General features: G+C 38.9%; 1 protein-coding gene and 1 pseudogene across 4 annotated transcripts in view; one reads left to right on the top strand and one right to left on the bottom strand.

Annotated features, from left to right (window-relative positions):
• CFAP61 (cilia and flagella associated protein 61) overlaps nucleotides 1–26,148 on the top strand; it is a 302,253-nt gene that overhangs the window by 57,562 nt on the left and 218,543 nt on the right. For all 4 annotated transcript variants that reach the window (XM_017541511.2, XM_017541510.2, XM_037743091.1 and 1 more), the window contains 2 exons: nucleotides 18,043–18,134; nucleotides 25,728–25,799. In XM_017541511.2, the coding sequence (XP_017397000.1) occupies nucleotides 18,043–18,134; nucleotides 25,728–25,799 (164 nt within the window). The remainder of the gene's footprint in view (nucleotides 1–18,042; nucleotides 18,135–25,727; nucleotides 25,800–26,148) is intronic.
• On the bottom strand, nucleotides 6,589–8,599 carry LOC108313195 (annotated as a pseudogene).

The following is a 26,148-nucleotide window of genomic DNA, read 5'->3' as shown; positions in this document are numbered from 1 at the left end:
ATTCCCTCCGGCCGGGCGCGGTGGCTCAAGCCTGTAATCCCAGCACTTTGGGAGGCCGAGGCGGGTGGATCACGAGGTCAAGAGATCGAGACCATCCTGGTCAACATGGTGAAACCCCGTCTCTACTAAAACTACAAAAAATTAGCTGGGCATGGTGGCGCGTGCCTGTAATCCCAGCTACTCAGGAGGCTGAGGCAGGAGAATTGCCTGAACCCAGGAGACGGAGGTTGCGGTGAGCCGAGATCGCGCCATTGCACTCCAGCCTGGGTAAAAAGAGCGAAACTCCGTCTCAAAAAAAAAAAAAAAAAAAAAGAAGTATTCCCTCCTCTTCAATTTTTTTGAAGAGTTATAGTAAAATTAATATTAGTTCTTTAAATGTTTGGTAGAATTCACTAGTGAAACCATCAGGTCCTGGGCTTTTCTTTGATTGTAGACTTTTTACTATGGCTTCGATTTTGTTACTCATTATTGGTTTGTTGAAGTTTTCTATTTCTTTGTAGTTCAATCCTGGTAGGTTATATAGTCCAGAAACTTACCAATTTTCTGCAGGTTTTCCAGTTTGTTGCTGTGTAATTGTTCATAATAATCTTTAATGATTCTTCGTATTTTTGTGGTCTTACTATATTTTCTTTTATGTTTCTGATTTTGAGTCTTTTCTCTTTTTTTCTTAGTCTAGCTAAAGGTTTGTCTGTTTTTGTACCTTTCAAAAACCAATTTTTCACTTCGTTGATCTTGTGTATTTTTTGTTCTCAATTTCATTTATTCCTACTCTGATCTTTGTTTTGGCTATGAAGAAATGATTTTATTTTAACTTTTAAGTTCAGGGGTACATATGTAGGTTTGTTACGTAAGTAAAGTCATGTCATGGGGGTTTGTTGTACAGGGCATTTCATCATCCAGGTATTATGTCAGTACCCGTAAGTTATTTTTCCTGATCCTTTCCTTCCTTTTACTCTCCACCCTCCAGTAGGCCCACTGTCTGTTGTTCCCCTGTGTGTGTCCACGTGTTCTCATCATCTAGCTCCCACTTATGATTAAGAACATGCAGTATTTGGCTTTTTGTTTCTATGTTAGTTTGGTAAGGATAATGGCCTCCAGCTCCATTCATGTTCCTGCAAAGGCTGCATGCTATTCCACGGTGTATATGTATCATATTTTCTTTATCCAGTCTACCACTGATGGGCATTTGGGTTGAGTCTATGTTGTTGCTATTATTAATAGTGCTTCAGTGAATGTACTGTGCATGTGTCTTTATGATAGAACAATTTATATTCCTTTGATTATATACTAAGTAATGAGATTTTTGCTCTGATCTTTATTTTATTTCTTTGACTAATTTTGTGTTTTGCTTGCTCTTGCTTTTCTAGTTTCCTGGGGTACATTGTTAAGTTGTTTATTTGAAGTCTTCCTACTTTTCTGATGTAGGCATTTATTGCTATAAACTTTCCTCTTAGTACTGCTTTTGCTGTATCTCATAGATTTTGTTATGTTGTATTTCCATTTTCATTTTTTTCAAGACATTTTTAAATTTCCATATTAATTTCTTCATTGACTCATTGGTCATTCAAGAAAATGTTGTTTAATTTCTATGTTTTTGTATATTTTTTGAGGTTTCTCTTTTTATTAATTTGTGCTTTTATTCCATTGTGGTCAGAACAAATACTTGATATGATTTCTCCTTTTTTGAATTTGTTGAGACTTCTTTTGTGGTGTAAGATTCTGGAGAATCTATTCTGGATAATGTCTCATGTGTTGATGAACAGAATGTGTATTCTGCAGCAGCTGGTTGAAATGTTCTGTAAATGTCAGTTAGGCCTATTTGGTCTTGTGTGTAGTTTAAATCTCCTGTTTCTTTGTTGGTTTTCTGTCTGGATAATCTCTCTACTACTCAGAGTGGAGTGTCAAAGTCCCTTACTATTATTATGTTGCAGTCTTATCTCTCCCTTCAGATCTATTAATATTTGCTTTATATACTTGAATACTACGGTGTTGAGTTTATAGATATTTATAATTGTTATATCCTATTGCTGGATTATCAGTATATAGTGATCTTCTTTGTCTTTTCTAGAAGTCTTTGTAGTCAATTTCATTGGATACTAGCATAGCTACTACTGCTCGTTTTTGGTTTTCAGTTGCATGGACTATACCTTGCCATTTCCATTTTCAGTTTATGTGTGTCTTAATAGGTGAAATAGGTTTCTTATAGGCAGCATATAGTTGGTCTTGCTTTTTTTTTTTTTGAGATGGAATCTTGCTCTATCACCGGGCTAGAGTATAGTGGTGCGATCTCAGCTCACTGCAACCTCCTCCACCTCCCAAGTTCAAGTGATTCTCCTGCCGCAGCCTCCTGAGTAGCTGGGACTACAGGCATGCACCACCACACCCAGCTAATTTTTGTGTTTTTAGTAGAGAGGGGGTTTCACCACATTGGCCAGGATGTTTTCAATCTCTTGATCTCGTGATCTGCCCACCTCAGCCTCCCAAAGTGCTGGGATTACAGGAGTGAGCCACTGCACCCGGCCAGGTCTTGCTTCTTTATCTATTCAGTTGCTCTTTGTCTTTTATTTTTACTTATTTTATTATATTTTATTTTATTTTGAGACAGGGTCTCACTCTATTTTGAGACAGGGTCTCTGTCACCCAGACTGGAATGCAGTGACACCATCTCAGCTCACTGTAGCTCGACCTTCCAGGCTCAAGCAATCCTCCTGAGTAGCTGGGACTACAAGCATATGCCACTGCGACTGGCTAATTTTTAAAAATTTTTAGTAGAGATGGGGTTTCGCCACATTGCCCAAGTTGGTCTCAAACTCCTGAATTCAAGCAATCCACCTGACTCAGCCTCCCAAAGTGCTGGGATTATAGGTGTGAGCCACCATGCCTGATGCTCTATGTCTTTTAATTAGAGAATTGACTTCATTTATAGTCATTGTTATTATTGATAAGTGAGGATTTTATTTTTAGTTTTTAAAACTTTTTAACATATTTTTTGAGACAGGGTCTTGCTCTGCTGCTCAGGCTGGAGTACAGTGGTTCAATCTTGGCTCACTGCAACCTCTGCCTGCCAGATTCAAGTGATTCTCATGCCTCAGCCTCCCAAGTTGCTGAGATTACAGGTGCATGCCACCATGCCTAGCTGATTTTTGTATTTTAGTAGAGATGGGGTTTCACCACATTGCCAGGCTGGTCTCGAACTCCTGATCTCATGATCTACCAAAGTGCTGAGATTACAGGCGTGAGCCACCACACCCGGCTTGTGTCATTCTTATGCCTTTGTGTCCTCATAGCCTGGCTCCCATATAGCAGTGAGAACATACGATGTTTGGTTTTCCATTCCTGAGTTACCCCACTTAGAATAATAATCTTCAGTCTCATTCAGGTCACTACAGATGCTGTTAATTCATTCCTCTTTATGGCTGAGTAGTATTCTAGTGTGTGTGTGTGTGTGTGTGTGTGTGTGTACATTGTACATACATATCACAGTTGTGACATATATATTGACACATACATATCACTGTGATATATATATTCAATGTGTATATATATTACTGTGATATATATATTCCATTGTGTGATATATATATTCAGTTGTATATATGTATATGTATGTATATATATGTAATATATATGTATATATACACATATATATGGGAGCTAGGTTATGAGAACAGAAAGGCATAAGAATGGCACAAGCCGGGTGATATATATATATATATATATATATATGTCACTGTGATATATATGTGTCACAACTGTGATATATATGTATGTATATACACACACAATGGAATATATATGTGTATCACAGTGATATATATGTGTCACAACTGTGATATATATGTATACACACACAATGGAATATATATATATACACACACACACAATGGAATATATATACACACACAATGTGGAATATGTATATATCACAGTATATATATATATACACACACATGCACACACATATACATATCACAGTGGCACACACAATATATCACACAATGGAATATATATATGTATATATATATACAAAAGAAAACTGTGTGTGTGTGTGTGTGTGTGTATATGTATATTTATCACAGTTTCTTTTTCTTTTTCCACTCAATGATCACTACTAAAGAACTTACTCATGTAACCAAATACTACCTGTACCAGAATAACTTACGGAAAACATTTTTTAGAGTAAAAAAAAAAAAAAAGAAATGAATTCAAACATGCTACCAGAGAAAATCCAAATAACCTCATTAAGAAACAAAATGAGATATTACAACTGACACCATTGAACTACAAAAGATCATTCAAGGCTACTATGAACACCTTTATGCACATAAACTAGAAAACCCAGAAGATGGGGATAAATTCCTGGAAAAATACAACCCTACTAGCTTAAATCAGGAAGAATTAGATACCCTACCAATAATAAGCAGTGAGATTGAAATAGTAATTTAAAAATTACCAACAATTTGGGAGGCTGAGGTGGGCAGATCTCGAGGTCAGGAGATCAAGACCATCCTGGCTAACATGGTGAAACCCTGTCTCTACTAAAAGTACAAAAATTAGCTGGGTGTGGTGGTACGCACCTGTAGTCCCAGCTACTCAGGAGACTGAGGCAGGAGACTCACTTGAACCTGGGAGGCAGAGGTTACAGTGAGCCGAGATCACACCACTGCACTCCAGCCTGGCAAAGAGTGAGATTCCATCTCAAAAAAAATTACCAACAAAAAAAAGTCCAGGACCAGACAGGTTCACAGTAGAATTCTGTCAGACATTCAAAGCAGAATTGCTACTAATCTTGACAGTATTCCACAAGATAGTGAAAGAAGGAATCCTCCCTAATTCATTCTGTGAAGCCAGCATCCCCTAATACCAGGAAAGGACGTGACCAAAAAAGAAAACTACAGGTTGATATCCTTGATAAACATAGATGCTAAAGTCTTTAACAAAAAACTAGCTAACTGAATCCAACAACACATAAAAAAGGTAATCCACCATGATCAAGTGAGTTTCATAACAGGGATGCAGGGATGACTTATACACAAGTAAATAAATGTGGTACATCACATAAACAGAATTAAAAACAAAAATCATATGATTTAGATAACCTGATGACAATGTGCCTAGGTGTTGATCTTTTTGTGATGAATTTCCCAGGTGTTCTTCGTCCTTCATGTATTTGGATCTCTGGGTCTCTAGCAAGGCTGGGGATGTTTTCCTCAATTTTTCCCTCATATATGTTTTTCAAAGTTTTAGATTTCTCTCCTTCCTCAGGAATACTGATAATTCTTAGATTTGGTCATTTAACATAATCCCAGACTTCTTGGAGGCTTTTTCATATTTTTTTATTATTATTATTATTTAAATTATACATATATTTTTATTGTATACATATCAGGTATACAGAATAAAAATGCTACTCTCTAGAACATGAGAAGTCAATAGAAAAAAGATATATAAATGGAATGAATGTAAAAATGACTAAGCATGTGATCTTCAACCACATTCATATGGTTTTTAAACTAATCTTTTACACTTAAAAAGTCACTTATTTGAAACTGTAGAGTTGACAGATGATGTGTGCCATGTAAGTATTCATTTGGAAACTTACAAAACAATTTTAATGGTGGTATTTTTGTGTGGAGAGAAAACTGTGTAACTATCATGTTTCAGGGAACACGATTTAACAGTGAAGTTTTTATATTGTAGAGAAGAAAACAAGAGTAAGTATCAAGTATTTTAGAAATGCTGTCTAAACTAGAATGACATTTATTCAGTATGATATATTCTTTCCCTGCTCCATTCTAATTGCTTAAAAACTACCAAGTGAAGTTACAGAAGTTAAACCACTAAATCTGTCATCTTTTCTTTCTTACACAAAGTATCTTCTCTTATAAATGGGGTTATTTAATTAAGTATCCTTCTTGGTAACCCCAGTTATAATCAAAAGAGGCCACGAGACCACAGACTACTACTGATGAAAAGTGACACTGCAGATGCTTTTCATCAGTCAACAGGCAGTCCGAGGGACACAACAGAGCACAAGTCTGGGTAACATGAATTTGGTGAGAAAGCAAGCTAAACCTCCTGTGTCTTAATATTCAAAGTGAGTCATTCTATACAATTTTTGACTTTCATATTAATCTAAGAAAGGCCAAAAAATTATTCTGTTTAAAGGCAGGGAGGTATATCATAACTTTTAAAAACATGTCAATGCAAACATACACATTTTACCTAGAATACCTTATTTTCTAATGATGCATCATTACTGTACTTATAGTTAGTAAAGTGAACAGGCTAGTATTATAACTTATTTATATTCAAGGAACATAGTAAACTAGCTGACAAAATTTACCCACCTTAAAGAAAAAACTCAGTTGGTTGAGATAGAAACGGTAGGATTAACTTTCCAATGCAGAGGACAACTGTTGCCATAACATGAATGTTAGTAAAGGAGCTCACTGCCGTGAATACTTAGGATACGCAGGTACGTGGCCAACTCCAGACCTAAGGGTAATATAAAGCTACTCCAAACAAAACACCCCACAAATAATAAAAACCCAATTCCCTATCAGAGCTTTGTTTCTCTTCTGGTGTTTAATCCTCCGAGTACATCCGGCACAGTGCTGCATTAGGGCGGCATGCAAAAGCGTTAGTTTCTCTTCCCAACTCCATTAGCTGTTCCATTGAAGACACACAAGGATAATGATCTTTTAACACATCTGGCAATTTAGAAGTTTTCTCTTGAAGACATTGAGAACGTCTCACTGGTGTTAAAAACTTGCTCTTTAAATGCGGAATTTGTTTCATCAAACCGCACCTTCTTTTTCATACTTTGCAAGTATGGCATAGTAGACACATTATATTTAATGAAGCAACTTGTCCTCATTTCTGTATTGGGGGTTTTAACACCATGGGTTGGATATTTTGTTTTGCTGTCTTGCTCTTTTTGACAGTCTTGAAATAGCACATTTCTCTGATGTTTACTCCCCATTTCCAATTTTTCTGGATCTACATCAACACCTGTATCTTCAATACCGACTACTTTGGCTTCTTCCTTGGTTACACCAGCCTTCTCCATATTTTCTTCCAAATTAACTTTTTCTTGACTCTTCATTGTTAGAATATCTACAGTTGTGTGTCGTATCTCTTCAATAGGCTGAGCCCCTGCCAGAATGGCTTTCTCATAGATTGCAATAATATTTTCAATAGGACTTGTGATTGGTTCCATACATGCAAGACATATCCAATACTTAACAAGCTATTTTGGCATCTGGAATTTTTTAATCAGGTCATTCAGTGTGACCAGTGTATCTTCTTTTCGACATCCCTCATTAATCAAGTTCAGGCATTTAGAAAATGTGTTGTTTAGTTTTTCAGTAAATAGTCTTTGTTCATCTTCTTCTGCCGTGGCAGTCCCAAAAGACTCAACTGGTTTTTCATTTTGTCCTTCATGCTCATGCTGAGTCACTACTGAGTTAGGAAGCCTTTTTAGCACTCTTCATTTGTCAGCTTTCCTCTCACTCAGACGAGCTTTTCTGTCTTCTGTGGTTTCTTTGGGATGAGCTGATCTATCAGCAGTTGCTTTTCCTATAGTATGTCTTCACTGGTCAGTGGGCTTTGACTTTTCCATCAGTTTGTCATTGGACGATGAAGCAGGCCTGGCCACAACTTCAGATGCTATGCTTCTTGACAGTGTCTTACTTCTTCTTATATGTTGACAAGAACTGGTTTTGACACCAGATAAAGCTGTTTTTGATTCTAACAGTTCTTTTTCACAAGACACTTTCCAGATTGTAACGTGGGCAGAGGTTCTACTGATGCCTTGTTTCACAGTGTCCTGGGTGTTACTGTGATGACTTCTAATAGGAGGTCGCACAAGTTGTGGTTTCTGAGATGCAGTGCTCACAGATTTCGTGGTGGCAGTCGTACTGGAGGATCTATTACTTTTCACTGTTACACTGCTGGTGTTTACTGGCTGAGGCTTTGTGGCTTTGGGGACAGTGGTTGAAAGTTTCTTTGTTGCTGCAGAACTCTCATCTTTGACTTGTAGAGGTTTTCTAAGTGAATTAATCTTAGACTGAACGATCTGGCCACGATAAGATCCAAGCAAAGGTTTCTTGGGCATGTTAGCACCTTGCTTTGGTTTTTCTGTAGTTCCCTCTTTCTACTATTGTTTTTAAGGTGAAATGCCTGGCTTAATGTCATATGTTGACTTTGGGGATCATCTTCAGTTAGTAACAATTGCTGAGTTTGATCACTGTCCTTTGGTTTATGTGCGTCAATTACTACAGTTGAATTGGTTAGTCCATTTAAAGGTTTTTAAAGGAATACAATTTCTCCCCACTGTTGTATTATTTTTGCATCCTGCAGGTCTCTTCACACTTTCTTTATCAGCCATTTTGGTTTTAAGTTTCAGCACTTTAGTCCCTTCTTGAACTTGGTCCTCAGATGTCACAGCTCTCTGACCTCTACTGAGACATTTGAAGACAAACTGTATACATCATGGCCTTTATTCTTACATATTTCCTGGATAACATCTCATTTTCCTGCTTGTGTGCAAAAAGTATTTTTCTTCTCAACAGATGTTCCTGGAGTTTTTGTCTTCTTTGCTTTTTGAATGAGGACTTTCTTTGTTTTTGTTGGATTGGGTTAATTTGAAGACCTTGTTTTTGAGCTCTGAATTTCTTTCTTTTACTTGTTCAATTATATTGCTGAGACTTTCCAGAGAATTTTGCATTTCTATACGTGTGCCCAGTGTTTCCTGAATGTTTGTTTTTTCTTTATGTTATCTGTTTCCTTGAATATTTCTCCCTTCACTTCCTGTATCGTTTTTCAGATTTTTTTGCATTGGGCTTCGCCTTTCTCTGGTGCCTCCCTAATTAATTTAATAACTAACCTCCTGAATTCTTTTTCAGGTAAATCAGGGATTTTTTCCTGGTTTGGATCCATTGCTGGCGAACTGGTGTGATTTTTTTATGGGGAAGGTTGTTAAAGAGCCTTGTTTTGTCATGTTATCAGAGTTAGTTTTCTGGTTCCTTCTCATTTCGGTAGGCTCTGTCAGAAGGAAGGTCTAGGGCTAAAGGCTGTTGTTCCCATTCTCTTGTCCCCCAGGGTGTTCCTTTGATGTAGTACTCTCCCCCTTTTCCTATGAATGTGGCTTCCTGTGAGCTGAACTGCAATGATTGTTATCTCTCTTCTGGGTCTAGCCACCCAGCAGGTCTACTCAGCTTTGGGCTGGTACTGGGGGTTGTCTGCAGAGAGTCCTGTGATGTGAACCATCTGTGGGTCTCTCAGCTGTAGATACCAGCACCTGTTCTGGTGAAGGTGGCGGTGGGGAGGGGGTGGTGAAATGGACTCTGTTGAGGGTTTTTAGCTTTAGTACTTTAATGCTCTTATTTTTGTGCTGGTTGGCCTCCTGCCAGGAGGTGGCACTTTGCAGAGAACGTGGTAGTATGGAGAGGAACCGGTGGTGGGTTAGGCCCTCGAATTCCCAAGATTATATGCTCTTTGTCTTCAGCTACCAGGGTGGGTAGGGAAGGACTATCAGGTTAGGGTATGGCTAGGCATGTCTGAGCTCAGATTCTCCTTAGGCATGTATTGTGCAGTTGCTGTGGGGGATGCAGGTGAGGTTCCCAGGTCAGTGGAGTTGTGTAACTAGGAGGATTATGGCTGCCTCTGCTGAGTCATGCAGGTCGTCAGGGAAGTTGGGGAAGGCTGACAGTCACAGGCCTCACCCAGCTCCCATGCAAACCAAAGTCTCACTCCCATTGTACCCCCCTAATAGTCTGTTTCCACGTGGTAGGCGAGCTGGGCTTAAGAACTTTCCCCAGGCTACCTGCCGCCCAACTGTGAAAGAAAAGTGCTTGGTTCTTCGCCTGCCTGTGGAGTCTGCACACTGGATTTGTGCTCTCCGCCTGAGTTCTGGCCAAGAGGGTTCATGCCACCAGTTCAAATTGTTACAAAGTTCAGCTGGAGATTTCCTTCTCCCTGTGGTGTTTTCCCCCACTCCCCTGGCCTCCTTCCTGATGGATCCCTGTGGTGCCAGGCAAGAATGGCCTGCCTGGGGACCCAGTGAGTTCCCAGGGCCTTTCCCACTGCTTCCTCTACCCGTGTATTTTGCTCGGTTCTCTAAATGGACTCAGCTCCAGATAAGGTTAGAAACTTCTCCTGCAAACAGACCTTCAGTTTCTCCAGTGGGGTTGTGTGTTTGGGAGAGGAGGATCTCCCTTTCCCATTTTCCCAGTTTGGGTACTCATAGTATTTGGGGTGCCTCCTGGGTCCTGCAGGAGCAGCCTGCCTTCTTCAGAGAGTCTGTGGGTCCTCTTAGGATTGCTGGTTTGTTCCTGCAGTTGATCTGGAGCTAAAATTCACAGTGCAAGACTCTGCATGCCGCTCTATCCATCTGAGCTGAAGCTGCAATTAGTCCTGCCTCCTGTCCATCATGGTGATCCAAACTATTGCTTACTCTTCTGCTTTTTATTTTTAGTATATATATGATAGGTTTTTCCATTATAGTTGCCATGAAGCTTATGAAAAACACCTTATAGAAAAAACACATTATTTTTAAAAGATGATAGCTTGCCTTCAATCACAAAAAACAAACTCAAAGAAAATCTAGAAAAAAAGCTCTATACTTTAATTCCATTCCCCAAGATTTTGACTATTGTTTGTCTCAATTTACATATTTTTATATTGCCTATCTCCTAAGTCACTATAACTATTACTATTTTTGACAGATTTTTCTTTCGGACTTCATATACTAGAGTTATGAATAGATTGCACACCCCAGGTACAACATTAGAGTATTTTGGGTTTATCCATGTACTTAATTTTACCAGTGTGATTTATGTATTCAGATGTTTTCTTTTTGCACAGATTGATTGGTTTTATTTTCTTTCAGATTGAAGAACTCCCTTTCACATTTCTTGTAAGATGGGTCTGTTTGTGGTGAATTCTCTCAGGTTTTGTTTATCTGGGAAAGACTTTTATCTTTCCTTCATAGTTAAAGGATGAGCTTGCTGGATACAGTATTCTCAAATGGCAGTTTCAAATTTCAGCGATTTTGAAAATGTCATCTCACTCCCACTTGCCTTGTATAGTTTCTATAGGGAAGTCTGTTGCCAGATGAATTGGAGTTCTGTATTTGCTTATTTTCCCTTACTGCTTTTAGGCTCCTCTCTTTGTTCTTAACTTTTGATCAGTTTATTATATGCCTAGGGGTAGTCTTATTTGAGTCAAATCTATTTGATGGTCACTCACCTTCCTGTACCTGGATAGTTATCTCTTTCTCAAGTTTTGGCAAGTTTTCTTCCGTCCTTCCCTCCCTCCCTCCCTCCCTCCCTCCCTCCCTCCTTTCTTTCTTTCTTTTCTTTCTTTTCTCTTTCTTTCCTTTTCTTTCTTTCTTTTCTTCTTTTTGAATAAGCTTTCTGCCCCTATTTTTGCTCAACTCATTCTTGAACATCAATAATTCTTAGGTTTGTTTTTTCTTTTCAGGTGATTTTCTGTATCTTGTAGATAGTCTTTTTTTTTATTTTTTCCCTCTATGTTATTTTCTTTTTTTTTTTTTCTTTTTTCTCCTCTGATTATGTATTATCAAGTAGCTTGTCTTTGAGCTTATTGATTATTTTCTCTGCTTGATCCATTCTGCTCTTGAGGGCCTCCAGTGAATTTTTCTGTTTATTTGCTACCTTTTCAATAGCAAATGTGTTTGTCACTTCTAAGATGGCTCTTTGATTTTTTAAATTATTTCAATCATTTTGTTAAATTTATCTGATGAATTTCTGAATTGCTTTTTTATCTTAAAGATCACTGAGTTTCTTTGAAACTGCTATTTTGAATTTCTGGTCTTAGAGCTCACATATTACTGTCTTATTAGTGTCAGTCACTGGTTGCTCACTTTGCCAATTTGAGAAGACCATGGTTCCACGTTTGCTGATGTTTCTTGTGATGTGTGTTTATGTCTTTCATTGAAGGACAGTTCAGTTGTAGGACAATTGAAGTTAATTTGTTCCATTCTCCCTCTGGCTTGTTTTTTATTGGGATATTTGCTTACGGATTCTTTGTAATTTACCTGTTGATTTTCTTTGTTGTTGTTGTTTTTCTCCTGCTAGGTAGCTGCCTCCTTTTTGGCACTGGATGGCACTTTAAGCCCAGGTTTCCATCAGTTCTAGTTAAAAATCAGACTGCCACCCATCCTGAATGGAGGAGGTCCCAAAGAGAAAGGGATAACCCAGTAGTGTGGCAAGGCTAGCTTGGGGTTCATGGCCAGGGGACCTGTGAAACAAATCTACAGTGTGGTGCTAATGAACTGCCATGCTAATTTGAGGTCTCCTTTGGTTGAGTTACAAATCAAAATTTCCATGGCTGAGGATGATCGTCCCACCTCCCCACTTTCTTTCTGGCTGTCCTCAGGGATATTTCTTCCTTTAAGTACTCCTGATACCTTCCATGAGTTGAGGTACGAACAATCTCCTGCCAGGGAACCCAAGATGGTAGAGAAGTTGGTTGTCCACCTCAATATAACTGTTTCCTATGTAGAAACTGTGAGTTGAGGGAAATTTTCTATACACTTGTAGCTGGGTAGATTGGGGGACGGTGTATCATAGATAGAGAAATCTGATTCTCTTACCATCTACTCTTTGTGTTTCCACTTCTTTGTGGCTTCGGGAACTGTCTCTTTCTCCTATTTGAGTTCTTGGATATTGCTGGTGATAATCTGGGAGCTGTGTATTTGTTTTTAGTTTTCTGTGGGTGGGAAGGGGAAATGAACCAGCTTGCTTCTTCACTGCCATTTTGGAACCTGAAGTTTTTGTGGAAGATTTTAAATTGCAGTTTGTATTTTAAATTGTTATATAACTATTGGTTATATTTGGTGGTTCATAATTTTTGTATGAATATATACATTTTCAAATGCATTAGCATAAAGTTGAAGCCATTCTTCATTTTGGTTCTTGCAGACTTGTAGAGGTACCACCGTGGTGGTCTTGGAAAAGATCCGGAAGAATATTCCGGATTACCAGACAGAGACTCTTGTTCTCTTCCTTTACTTTCTCTTAAACAAATGGAGTCTCTCTCTCTGTGCTGAGCCACCTGAAGCTGGGGGAGGGGTGACACAGAACACCCCTGTGGCCACCACCACTGAGACTGCACAGGGTCAAACCTTAAGCCAGCACAGCACTGGGTCTTGCCCAAGGCCCACTGTAACCACTGCCTGGTCACTGCTTGTGCTCTCGCAAGGCCCTAGGGCTCTGCAGTCAGCAGGTGATGAAGCCACCCAGGCTTGTGTCCTTCCTTTAAGGGCAATAAGTTCCCCTGGTCCTAGGGAGGTCTAGAGATGCTTTCTGGGAGCCAGAGCCTAGAGTAGGAAACCTTAGAAATCTACCTGGTGCCCTATTCTACTGCAGCTGAGCTGGCTCCAATAGCACTAGGCAAAGTGCTTTCCACTCTTCCCTCCCCTTTTCCCAGGCAAAGGAGTCTCTCCCCATGCCCACCACAGGCCCACAGGGAGTACTACCAGGGTACTATTGATGTTCACTTAAGGCCCAAGGGCTCTTCTGTCAACTTGTGGTGAATGCTTTCAGGCCTGGGACTCACCCTTCAGGGCAGTGGACTCTTCTACTAGCCCATGTTAGGTCCAGAGATGTCATTCAAGAGCCAAAGCCTGGAACTGGAGACCCTAAGAACCTATTTGGTGCTCTTCCCCACTGTGGCCAAACTGGCACCTAAGCTCAAGACAGAGTCCTCTTTACTCTTTCCTCTGCTTTTCTCAAGAAGTGGTCTCTTCTCATTTCCACTACAGCTGGAATGTGCTGGTCACACCTGAAGTCAGCACAGCTCTGAGTCTCACCCAAGGCCCGTGGCGAGTACTACCTGGCTACTGCTGCTGATTATTCAGGGCCCAGGGCCCTTTAGTCAGCATGTGATGAACCCTACTAGGACTGGGTCCTTTGCATCAAGGCAAACAGCTTCCCTTCCAGTCCAGGGTGTGTCTAGAAGTGTCATCCAGGAGCCAGGCCTGGAATTGGGACCTTGTGACTCTGCCATGTGCCATATCCTACTGTGGCTGAGCTGGTATCCAAGTTACAAGACAAAGTCCTCTTCACTCCCCTCTCCTCATCTCAAGTGGAAGGAAGGAGTCGGAGTCTCTTTTGGAGCTGTGAGCTGCACTGTCTGGGATTAGGGGAGGAGTAATATAAACGCTCTTTTAGCAGATACAGTTGGTGTGTTACTAGGTGGCATGTCCCCTAAGTCCACTAGTTCAGAGAACAGCACAGCCCTAGGACTTGCTTAGGAGTTGCAGTCCTTGTGGCCTAGACAGCTTTCAAGTTTATGTAGGACCCCAGAGGACTTTTGCCTGTGGTGTAAGGCTTGTCAGAACTCAGGTTCCAGCCACCAGGATGGGTGGTTCCCCTCTGGCTGGGGCTGATCCAAATGCTCCATCTAGGGGTGCCAGCTGATTTCTGCCTGGTGTTGACAGCACTGCATTCCAATGCAAAGTCCCACGATCACTGCACTTTCTCTCCCCAAGTGTAGAGATTCTCCACACCACATGACTACTGCCAGGGGAATTGGGACAGGTGAGTGTTGGCAATTCAAGACTGTCTTTCCTACTTTCTTCAGTGCCTCTTTCAGTGATATGAAGTTAAAACCAGATGCTGCGATCACTCCCCTGATTTTTGGTTTTTATGAAGGTGCTTTGTTGTGTACATAATTGTTAATTTTGTGTTCCTGTGGGGAGGATGATTGGTGGAAGCTTCTATTTGATCATCTTGCTTCACCTCCTCCAACACTATTTATTGTGTAATTTGTTCTTTCCCTCCTAATTTGAAATGCGACCTCTTATCATATATCAACATTTCGTAACTGTCTGGCTCTGTTTCTGGCTTTCATTCTATTCTGTTCTTGCCCTAGTAATTCACTGTTTTAATAACTATGTCTTTATAATGTCTTAATTTTCAGTTTGGAATTTGGCCCTCTTTTTCTTCATCTTTCTTAAAATTTTGTTTACTGTTTCTCCATATTTGCTCTTTTAGAATCAATTTATTTCATCACACAAAAATTAAGATTTTTGATGGATATTTAAAATAAATATAAAAATCACAAAATTATGTTATTATTTATTCCTAAAGCCTTCAACATGTATTATTTTGTACTCTGTATGTATTATTCCTATTAGATAAAGAGCAGGGTAGATACAGTCTTGTGGGACCTAAAGTCTGACCAATTCAGGAGCCCTCTTTAAGGATAGTAATGAAAAATTATGAATGTGGCATTAGATGCTGTGCCTTGGAGGAGCCTGTGCTGGGAAGATGACTGAATCCCTAACTGTATTAGCTTCATGGTAAACCCACTTCAGATAAGCAGTCTCAGAGAGAAAGTCCTGATAAATTGTGCCTTTACTCTCGCTAGAGTAAACCGATAGTTCATGACTTCTAAACTACTTAGATGGTATAAGCCATAAAATAACAATTAAATTTGCAGCTTCAGTTGTATTTTTAGTCATGTGTTACATAATACCACTGCCTCAGCTTTCCCCAGGATAGCACCTCACATTTGAGGATCTCAGGGCACGTTATGAACATTAACTAATTAAACCTCACAAAACCCCAGAGGCACTGGAAAGAGAGATACAGCATCACCTTGCACAGTTCTGAAATGCAGTCACCTCTAGGGGTGAGTGTGGCAGCTGCCTAATAATAAACTGCAACACCTCACAACAGTTTAGTCAAGGCAATTAGTCTCTGTAGTTGGTAATTGTCTCCTGAACATTATACCATCGACAGTTCAGTCACTGGGATTATTAGTTTACTGAAAATTAATCCAGCCTTTAAGACTTTTTACTTTTTAGTAATCTTTTCTTAATTATAAAAGAAACATGCACAGTGCATGTTTTGTAGTTGCATTTTTGTAGTTCTTCAAACTTAGAAAAGAAATATTTTTTTAATACATTAGAATAGGTAGATACTGATAACAAGCTTCTGTAATTCACAGGGTTGCTGGTGAGCAGAACTCCTCAATGACGGTAAAAGTTGGAAGAGTGGGTACCTTTGAGAGGAGTATTGACTGGACAGGGAGATGAGGGAAACTTCTGGGTTCTGAACATGTTTTATATGTTGTTTTTTTTTTTTTGAGATAGAGTCCCTGTCATCTAGGCTGTAGTGCAGTGGCATGATCTTGGCCTACTGCAACCTCTGCCTCCTGGTTTCAAGTGGTTCTCCTGAGTAGCTGGGATTACAGGTGTGCACCACCATGCCCGGCTACTTTTTTGTATTTTTAGTAGAGACGAGGTTTCATCATGTTGGTCAGGCTGGTCTTGAACTCCTGACCTCAGGTGATCCAACTGCCTCTGCCTCCCAAAGTGCTGGGATTACAGGTGTGAGCCCCCATGACCAGCCAGTTTTATATACTCTTACAGGTAATGGTTGTTGCTCAGGAGTAGACATATGTAGAAATTCCCTGAGCTGTACACTTTTTGTATGTGTGTTAATCTCAACAACAAAGTCAATTAGCCTAAAAAGCATGCTGCTCTTGGCATGATGAGAATGCTAGAAACCCCAGATAGTCTTATCTGGAAAATTCTGCAGGGTGCAGAACATATTCAAGAACTAGAGATATGACAGTTTTTATTTTCCTCAAAGCATCTTTCTTCGGAAGAGGAATTCTAAGTGCTTTACCCTCTCTTCTCAGGACATTTTCTTTTCATGCCAAAAGAGCTGCCTTTCATGCTAAGATGTGACTCTCTCACATCGTATCTTCAACATTATGTACGTCTTTGACTATGCCATTTACACCTCCCTGGGCATCACATTTTTCTCTTAGAATTTTATTCATTTACCTACATCTTTTCCAGGAGTAGGTGTAATGCATTAGTGACCCAGAAATTGGGGTTGAGAGGCATCTGCAGGGGCCATTGTCATAGCTGGCACTAGAAGAACACCATGGGAGAGGAGGAGGCAGAGAGGACCCTGGCTGCTCTGGCCCTGCAGGGTCTGATGCAACCCTTGAAAACAAGAAGGCAGAGCAGCAGGCCCACACCCGTGGTGACAGCAGCAGTCTCTGGAGCCTTTAGTGGGCCCAGGGACCCTCCTACATGTGTGGCTGCACTTCTGAGGAGGGGCAGGCACGAGCAGGGCATCCTAGTGCTACTCTGAGCTGAGGCCCGAAGGCTAAGAGCAGATGTCATAGCTGAGAACCCCCAGCAGAGCAGACACTGGGTGAGACACAAAGGCAAGTACATCCTCCAGTGATGTCTTCTCCCAGGTCACCCGCCTTAGGGATGGAGAGATTTCAAAAGAGAAGAAAAGGCGGGGTGGGGGGGGAGGGAGAAAAACCTTTTTAGACAAAATGAGACATTTTTTCTTCTGTAATTTTTAGTTAAGGTTAAATACATGAGGCCTAAGCTACCCTGATCATTGACTTTCCAGAACTTCTTAAAACACCAATGCTTAGCTCCAGTTCTTCTTGAAAATAATTTCTATTAGAAAATAGTAAAGTAAGCATTGTGCCCACTGGCAAAGCATGAGTTCCTAGTATTTACAAACAATGAGAAAGCAGCCCTTGTGCTAAGCCCTGGCATTCAGGTAACACTGATGTAACTCATTGGGGGCTTTTCCACCTTCTGTCTGAAGATCATTTCAAGGCCCACCATCAAGGAAGCTGATAACCCCTTGTTTGTAAGCTTCAAAAGGGGCGGCTATCAAAGGATCCCATTGCCCAGGAACTGATAAAGGTTGAGGTCCTCCTGCCGACCAGGCCTGGGCCAGGTCTATTGACCATCTTCTCATCTCCACAACTCCCAACTCCCTTGGGCAGTATCATGCAGATAAGGGCACAGAGAGGTGGAGGGAGGAACTTCCAGGATCCCTCCTCAGTGTCAAAATCCAGGTGGGCTGCAGAGATCTACTCTTCCCACCTCAAAGTACTGCTCTCTAGAATAAAATTCTTCAGATCCATTGTAGTTTAAAAACGTGACTATGCTGTCCAATTTTCTGTGGTTCTGCAGACATTTATCATCTATTTTCTGTCCTTATTATATCCCTTCTCTCAAAGATGCTGAGCTCAGGAGTAGCAGCCAGAGTTTCCAAAAAATAGTCGAGGAGTCACAGGAGCCTGTTTCTCCAGATGCCATTGAAAACATCCAGGTGAGAGAGACCATTCCTCCACGCCTAGGGTTGGGGGATGCGCCTAGGGGCTACGTGTGACATCAGGGGCATCTCTGGTGCTGGGGTCAGACATTAGAGAAGTTCTAATGCCTCATGCAGAGAAGACCTACCTAGCAGTAAGCACACTTTGAGCTGGGGGAAACAGAGGCCTTTGGGCTTGTAATGGACAAATCAAAGCCTCACTGGTATGCTCTAAAATGCAGGTCAGAACAGAATGTCAGGAGGCTGAGGCAGATAAAACTGCTAATTTAAACTCATTGATGTCACAAGCACTTGAAAGTTTCAACAATAGACTAGACCAAGTAGAAGAAAGAACTTCAGAGCTTGAAGACAGGGCTTTTAAATTAACCCAATTAGACAAAGACAAAAAAAGAATTTTAAAAAAATGAACAAAGCCCCAAGAAATTTGGGATTATGTTAAATGGCCAAACCTAGGGACAATTGATATTCCTGAGGAAGAAGAGAAATCTAAGTTTGGAAAACATATCTGAGGAAATAATCAAGGAAAACTTCCCTGGCCTCACTAGAAATCTAGACATCCAAATACAAGAAGATCAAAGAACATCTGGGAAATTCATTGCAAAAAAACATCATCACCCAGGTACATAGTCATCAGGTTACCTAAAGTCAAGAGAAAGAAAATTAGGAGCTGTTAGGCAAAAGCATCAGATCACCTATAAAGGAAAATGTATCAGATTTACCACAGATTTATTAGCAGAAACTCTGTAAGCCAGAAGGGATTGGGGTCCTTTCTTCAGCCTCCTCAAACAAAATAATTGCCAGCCAAGAATTTTGTATCCAGCAAAACTGCTTCATAAATGAAGGTGACAGAAAGTATTTTTCAGACAAACAAATGCTGAGAGAATTTACCATTACCAAGCCAGCACTATAAGAAATACTAAAAAGAGTTCTAAATCTCAAAGAGCCTAAATCTCACAGGGCCTATAAAAAAATAACACAATGAAAGAAAAACACCAAAATACTGAGGCAACAACTAGCGTGTTGAATAAAACAGTACCTCACATCTCATTACTAACATTGAATGTAAATGGCCTAAATGTTCCACTTAAGAGACACAGAATGACAGAATGGATAAAAATTCACCAATCAAGTGTCTGCTGTCTTGAAGAGGCTCACCTATGCATAAGGACTCACATAAACTAACATAAAATAAATGGATAGAAAAGGATATTTCACACAAATGGAAACCAAAAGCAAGCAGAAGTAACTATTTTTACATCAGAGAAAACATACTTTAAAGCAACAACAGTTAAAAAAAAATGGGACATTATAAAATGATTTTTAAAAGTCAGTCCAACAGGAAACTACCCCAGCCCTAAATATATATGCACCTAACATGGGAGCTCCCAAATTTATAAAACAATTAATACCAGACATAAGAAATGAGCTAGCTGGCAACACAATAATAGTGGGGGACTTCAGTACTCCACTGACAGGACTACACAAGTCATTAAGATAGAAAGTCAACAAAGAAACAATGGGCTTAAACTATACCCTAGAACAAATGGGCTTAACAGATACTTATAGAACATCCAGCAACTGCAGAATATACATTCTTTTCATCAGCACATAGAACATTCTCAAGATAGACCATAGGATAGGCCACAAAACGAGTCTCAATAAGCTTAAGAAAACTGAAATTATATCAAGTACTCTCTCAGACCACAGTGGAATAAAATTGGAAGTTAACTCCAAAAGGAACCATCAAAACTATACAAATATATGGAAATTAAATAAGCTCCTCTTGAATGATCTTTGGTTCAACAGTGAAATCAAGATGGAAATAAAAATTATTTGAACTGAATGTTAGTGATGACACAACTTATCAAAACCTCTGGGACACAGCAAAAGTGGTGCTAAGAGGAAACTTCACAGCATTCATTAAATGCCTACAACAAAAAGTCTGAAAGAGCACAGAGAGATGGTCTGAGGTCACAGCTCAAGGAACTAGAGAAACAAGAACAAACCCAACCCAAACCCAGCAGAAGAAAAGAAATAATGAAGATCAGAACAGGACTAAATGAAATTGAAACAAAAATTTTCAAAATATAAATGAAACAAAATCTGGTTCTTTGATAGACCATTAGTGAAATTAACCAAAAAAAAAAGGAGAAGATCCGAATAGTCTCAATTAGAAATGAAATGGGAGATATAACAACCAATACCAAAGAAATACAAAAGATCATTCAAGACAACTGTGAACACCTTTACATACACAAACTAGAAAATCTAGAGGAGATGGAGAAATTCCTGGAAATACACAACTCTCCTAGATTAAATTGGGAAGAAATAGAAACTCTGAACAGACCAGTAACAAGTAGTGAGATAGAAACAGTAATTTTAAAATTGCCAGCAAAGAAAGTGCAGGACCAGATAGATTCACAGCTGAATTCTATCAGGTATTCAAGGAAGAACTGGTACCAATCTTACTGAGACTATTCCAAAAGGTAAAGAAAGACATAATCCTCCCCAAGTCATTCTGGGAAGCCAGTATCACCCAAAAACTGAAACCAGGAAAGGACATAATCCAAGACTAAAACTATAGACTAATATTTCTGATGAACATAGATGCAAAAATCCTCAAGAAAATGCTAGCTAACTGAATTCAACATCATTCAAAAAGATAATAATACACCGATATCAAGTGGGTTTCATAACAGATGGAGGGATGCAGGGTTTAACATAAGGACTAGTCAATAAGTGTGATACATAACATAAACAGGTTTAAAAACAAAAATCATATGATCATCTCAATAGACACAGAAAAAGCATTTTACAAAATCCAGCATTGCTTTATGATTAAAACTCTCAGCAAAATTGGCATAGAAAGGACATACCTCAAGTAATAAAAGCCATCTATGACAAACCCACAGCTAACATTATACTGAACAAGGAAAAGTTGAAATCATTCCTCCTGAGAACTGGAACAAGACAAGGATGTACATTTTCACCATTTCTATTCAACATGGTACTAAAAGTCCTAGCCAGAGCAATCAGACAAAAGAAAGAAACCAAAGGCATCCAAATTGGTAAAGAAGTCAGACTGTCACTGTTCACCGATAATATGATTGTATACCTAGAAAACCCTAAAGACTCACCCAAAAAGTTCCTAGATCTGATAAACAAATTCCATAAAGTCTCAAGTTACAAAAATCAGTGTACACAAATCAGTAGCACTGCCATGCACCAAAAACGACTACGCTGAGAATTAAATAGAGAACTCAATTCCTTTTATAACAGTTGCAAAAGAAACAAAAAACAAAACCAAACAAAAACCTCAAAAAACAAACAAAAAGCTAGGAATGTACTTAAGCAAGAAGGTGAAAGACCTCTACAGGAAAATTACAAAACACTGCTGAAAGAAATCACTGATGACACAAACAAATGAAAATACATCCCAAGCTCATGTATGGGTACAATCAATATTGTGAAAATGACCATACTGCCAAAAGCAATCTACAGATTCAATGTAATTCCCATGCAAATACCATTATCATTCTTCAGAACTAGAAAAAACAATCCTAAAATTGATATGGAATCATAAAAGAGCATGCATAGCCAAAGCAAGACTAAGCAAAAAGATCAAATCTGGAGGCATCACATTATGTGACTTCAAACTATCCTACAAGGCTACCAAAAAAGCATGGTACTGGTATAAAGTAGGCATGTAGCCCAATGGAACAGAATGTAGAACCCAGAAATAAAGCCACATACTTATAACAAATGATCTTTAACAAAGTAAACAAAAACATAAAGTGGAGAAAGAACAGTGTATTCAACAAATAGTGCTGGGAAAACTGGAAGCTACTTGTAGAAGAATGAAGCTGGATCCTCATCTCTCACCTTATAGAAAAAGCCACTCAAGATGGATCAAAGACTTAAATCTAAGAAGTGAAGCCATAAACTTTTAGAAGATAACATCAGAAAAAACTCTTCTAGACATTGGCTTAGGCAAAGAGTTCATGACCAAGAACCCAAAAGCAAGTGCAACAAAAACAAAGATAAATAGATGGGACCTAATTAAACTAAAAAGCTTCTGCACAGCAGAACAAATGATCAGCAGAGTAAACAGACAACCCACAGAGTGGGAGAAAATATTTGCAAAGTATGTATCCAACAAAGAACTAGTATCCAGAATCTACAAGGAACTCGAATTGGCAAGAAAAAAAAAAATAATCCCATCAAAAAGTGGACAAAGGACATGAATAGAGAATCCTCAAAAGAAGATCTGCAAACAGCCAACAAACGTGAAAAAATGCTCAACACCACTAATTATCTGGGAAATGCAAATCAAAACCACAATGAAATATCACCTTACTCCTGCAAGAATGGCTATAATTTAAAAATAAAAGAAAACAACAGATGTTGGCTTGTATGTGGTGAAAAGGGAAGAGTTTTTCACTGCTGGTGGGAATGCAAACTAGTACAACCATTATGGAAAATAATATGGAGATTCCTTAAAGCATTAAAAGTAGAATTACCATTTGATCCAGCAGTTACTGGGTGCCTACCAAGTATACAAGAAGTCATTATATGAAAAATATACCTGCACAAGCATGTTCATTACAGCATAGTTCACAGTTGCAAAAATATGGAACCAGACTAAATGCCCATCAACATAGAGTCTTTGATATACACTTTGGGTATAGTACGCACTGCTTGGATGATGGGTGCACCAAAATCTGAGAAATCAATAAAGAACTTTTCCATGCAACCAGATATTACCTATTCCCCCAAAGGTATTGAAATAAAAAATTTAAAAATTAGCAAACGGAATCAATATACAAAATGGATAATCATAACTGAGTAGGGTCTATTTTAGGAATGCAAATTTCGTTTAACATAAGAAAATCAGTGTAATTCACCATTTTAACAAACTAAAAAAAAAGTACATTTTTTCATAAATGTATAAAAGACATTTGAAAATCCAACATTAATTCCTCGTAAAGACTCTTAGCACTTTTTCAGTTTGATAAAGGTTATTTTGAAAAACAGCAAATGTCACACATAATGGTGACAGACTAATTATTTTACCCCTGAAGTCAGGAACAAGTCAAGAATGTCTGCTCTTACCACTTCTAATCCAAATTGTAGTGGCGATTTGGACCAGTGCAGAAAAGAGTGGAAAAGATAAGAAAGGCATCCAGATTGGAAAGGAATAATTAAAACTGTCTTTTACTCACAGGCAACGTGATGACTTATGGGAAAAACTGATAGAATCTACAAATATCTACTAGAACAAATATATACAAAATTAATATGCAAAATTTGATTTTATCTCTGTATAATTGCAATGAACAATCAGATTGAAATACCATCTACAACAGTACAAATATGTTAAATACTTATAGATTAAATCTGACGGAAGATATACAAGACTTCCATGCTGAAAAGTATAGAACATTTCTGAGAGAAATTAAAGACATAAATGCTTAGAAAGATATTCTGTGTTCATGGGATACTGAATCTTTAAATCAGTTCTTCCCAAATTCAGTAAAATTCCAATCAAATTTTCAGCAGGAATTTTTATAGAAGTTTAATTAATTGATTTCAAAATGTATGCAAAAATGGAGGTAACCTAGAACAGCCAGAACAACTTTGAAAAAGAACAAAACTGTAGGATAACACTAACTGATTTCAAGATTAATTATTATAAGGTTCTTTTTTTTCTCTGTTGCCCAGGCTGGAGTTCAGTGGCATGATCTCAGCTCACTGCAACCTCCGCCTCCCAGGTACAAGTGATACTCATGCCTCAGCCTTCTGAGTAGCTGGGATTACAGGTGTGCACCACCACACCTACAATTTTTGTGTCTGTGTGTATTTTTGGTAGAGATGGGGTTTTGTCATGTTGGCCAGGCTGGTCTTGAATTTTCAGCCTCAAGTGATCCTCCTGTCTTGGCCTCCCAAAGTATTGAGATTACAGGTATGAGCCATTATGCCTGGCCTAATTATTATAAGGTTCTTGTAATGAAGATAGTGTAGTATTGGCACTAAGGTCAACAGTAGGTTAATGGAATAGAAGAAAAAATTCAGAAATAGAATCAACATATATAGACAACTGATTTTTGACAAAGGCACATGGCACTGTAGTGGAGAAAGAGTAGTCTTCTCTCTGAAACAATCGAATACCCATATACAAACTTTTTTAAAAAAAACTCAATTTATACCTCATACCATATACAAAAATTAGCTGCAAATGAATCATAGACTTGAATATAGAATTGAAACCAATATAACCTCTAGAGAAAACATAACAGAGGAGGAAATCTTTGTGACCTTGGGTTAGGTAAGATTTCTTAGAAACAACATCAAAAGCATAATACATAAAAGAACAGATCGATCAATTAGATGTCATCAAAAATTAAAATCTTTTCTTTTTGAAAAATACTGTTCAGAGAATGAAAAGACAAGCCACAGACTGGAAGAAAATATTTGCAAATTACATATCTGACAGAGGACTTGTTTCCACAATGTATTTTTTTAAACTCTCAAAACACAGCAATGCAAAATAAAAAAACTAATTAAAAGTGGACAAAAGATTTGAACTTTTCAAAAGAAGACATCCCACGAAATGACACTCAATCTCTTTAGTCATTAGAGAAATGTAAATTAAAACCACAATCAAATACAACTATGCATCTATCAGAATGTCCAAAACTAGAATGATTAAGTGTTCCAAGTGTGGGTGAGGATGTGGAGGCAGCAGGCGCACCCACACCGTGGATACTACTCAGCAACAAAGAGGACTAAACCACGGATGCATGCAGCAGCATGGATGAATTTCAAAATACATATGCTGAGTGAAAGAAGCCAGATCAAAAAAGAGTAAATACTATTTGATTTCCATAATACAAAATTCCAGAAAGTACAAACTACTCTATAGTGACAAAAATCATATCAGTGTTTGCCTGTGGTTGGCAGAGTAGAAAGGGTAGGAGTGAGAGGCACATAGGAACGTGGAAGCGTGGGGGGTGATGTGTCATGTTCGTTTTCTTGATCGTGTTGATATTTTTATGGATGTACACATAAGTAAAAGCTTTTCAAAAAGTATATTTCAAATATATGTAGCTTATTGTATGTCAATTCTGTTAGGTTGGTGCAAATTACTTTTGTGTGCAAAAATAATTGCAGTTTTTGCCATTACTTTTAATGCAGTTCCCTTTTGGTGCAATTACTTTTGCACCATCATAATACCTCAACACAGTTGTTGTTGTTGTTTTTAAATTTAGTGCAGCTTTCAAGTTAAAGAGAAGAATACAAATAATGGAGTAATAAGCAACATCTCCAGAGAATCAGGAGGTGTCAACACTATGCTAAACATCTGTTTCTCTGTCTGTCTGTATTTTATCCTCACAACATCCTTATGAAATAGATGCTCTTCTCATCCGCTTTTCACAGAGGAGCAAAGTGAGGCTACATAAGTTTCTCAATGCCACAAGCCCAGTAAGCCATAGAGCCAGGATCTGAACCCCGGCAGCTGGCTCCAGAGCTTGGATGCCAAACGACTGCAGGTGTTGGTTAATTTTCGTGTCTTGCTTTTGTCATTTGCAGGGAAAAATTGCTGGAGAAGCTGCATCTGAGGAAGCTTTATCAGTGGTCCAAAATGGAGTTAGTGAACCAGAGGTAGGGTTTGTGGAGGGTCTTTGCGTGCCTGCTGGCCACCCCATGGGCTTCACACCTTTCTACCTCTGAGGCTTTGTGCCCTTTCCTCCTCTTGACCTCTCTGGCTGTCTCCACCAGTTCCCACCTACCACCTCCTTTAGGACCTGCTGCAGCAAGCCTCACCTCATTACCTCCTCCCCTGCTGTGATTCATCTTTTCTTCTGTATCCTCTGCACAGCCTGGACTGTAAGTCACATTTTCTACATAAATTATTTGCAAAAATTTTAGTAAATACACCTTCTCTCTCCCTCCCATTGCCCAAAAAGAAAACATCTTGGAGAGGTAAAACATTTGTAAGTTTTCTGTGTAT

Source organism: Cebus imitator, unplaced genomic scaffold (assembly GCF_001604975.1).
Source record: "Cebus imitator isolate Cc_AM_T3 unplaced genomic scaffold, Cebus_imitator-1.0 Scaffold134, whole genome shotgun sequence".
Lineage (NCBI taxonomy): Eukaryota > Metazoa > Chordata > Mammalia > Primates > Cebidae > Cebus > Cebus imitator.
Note: the sequence above shows the minus strand (reverse complement) of the source record. Positions and strands in the feature narration are given on the sequence as shown.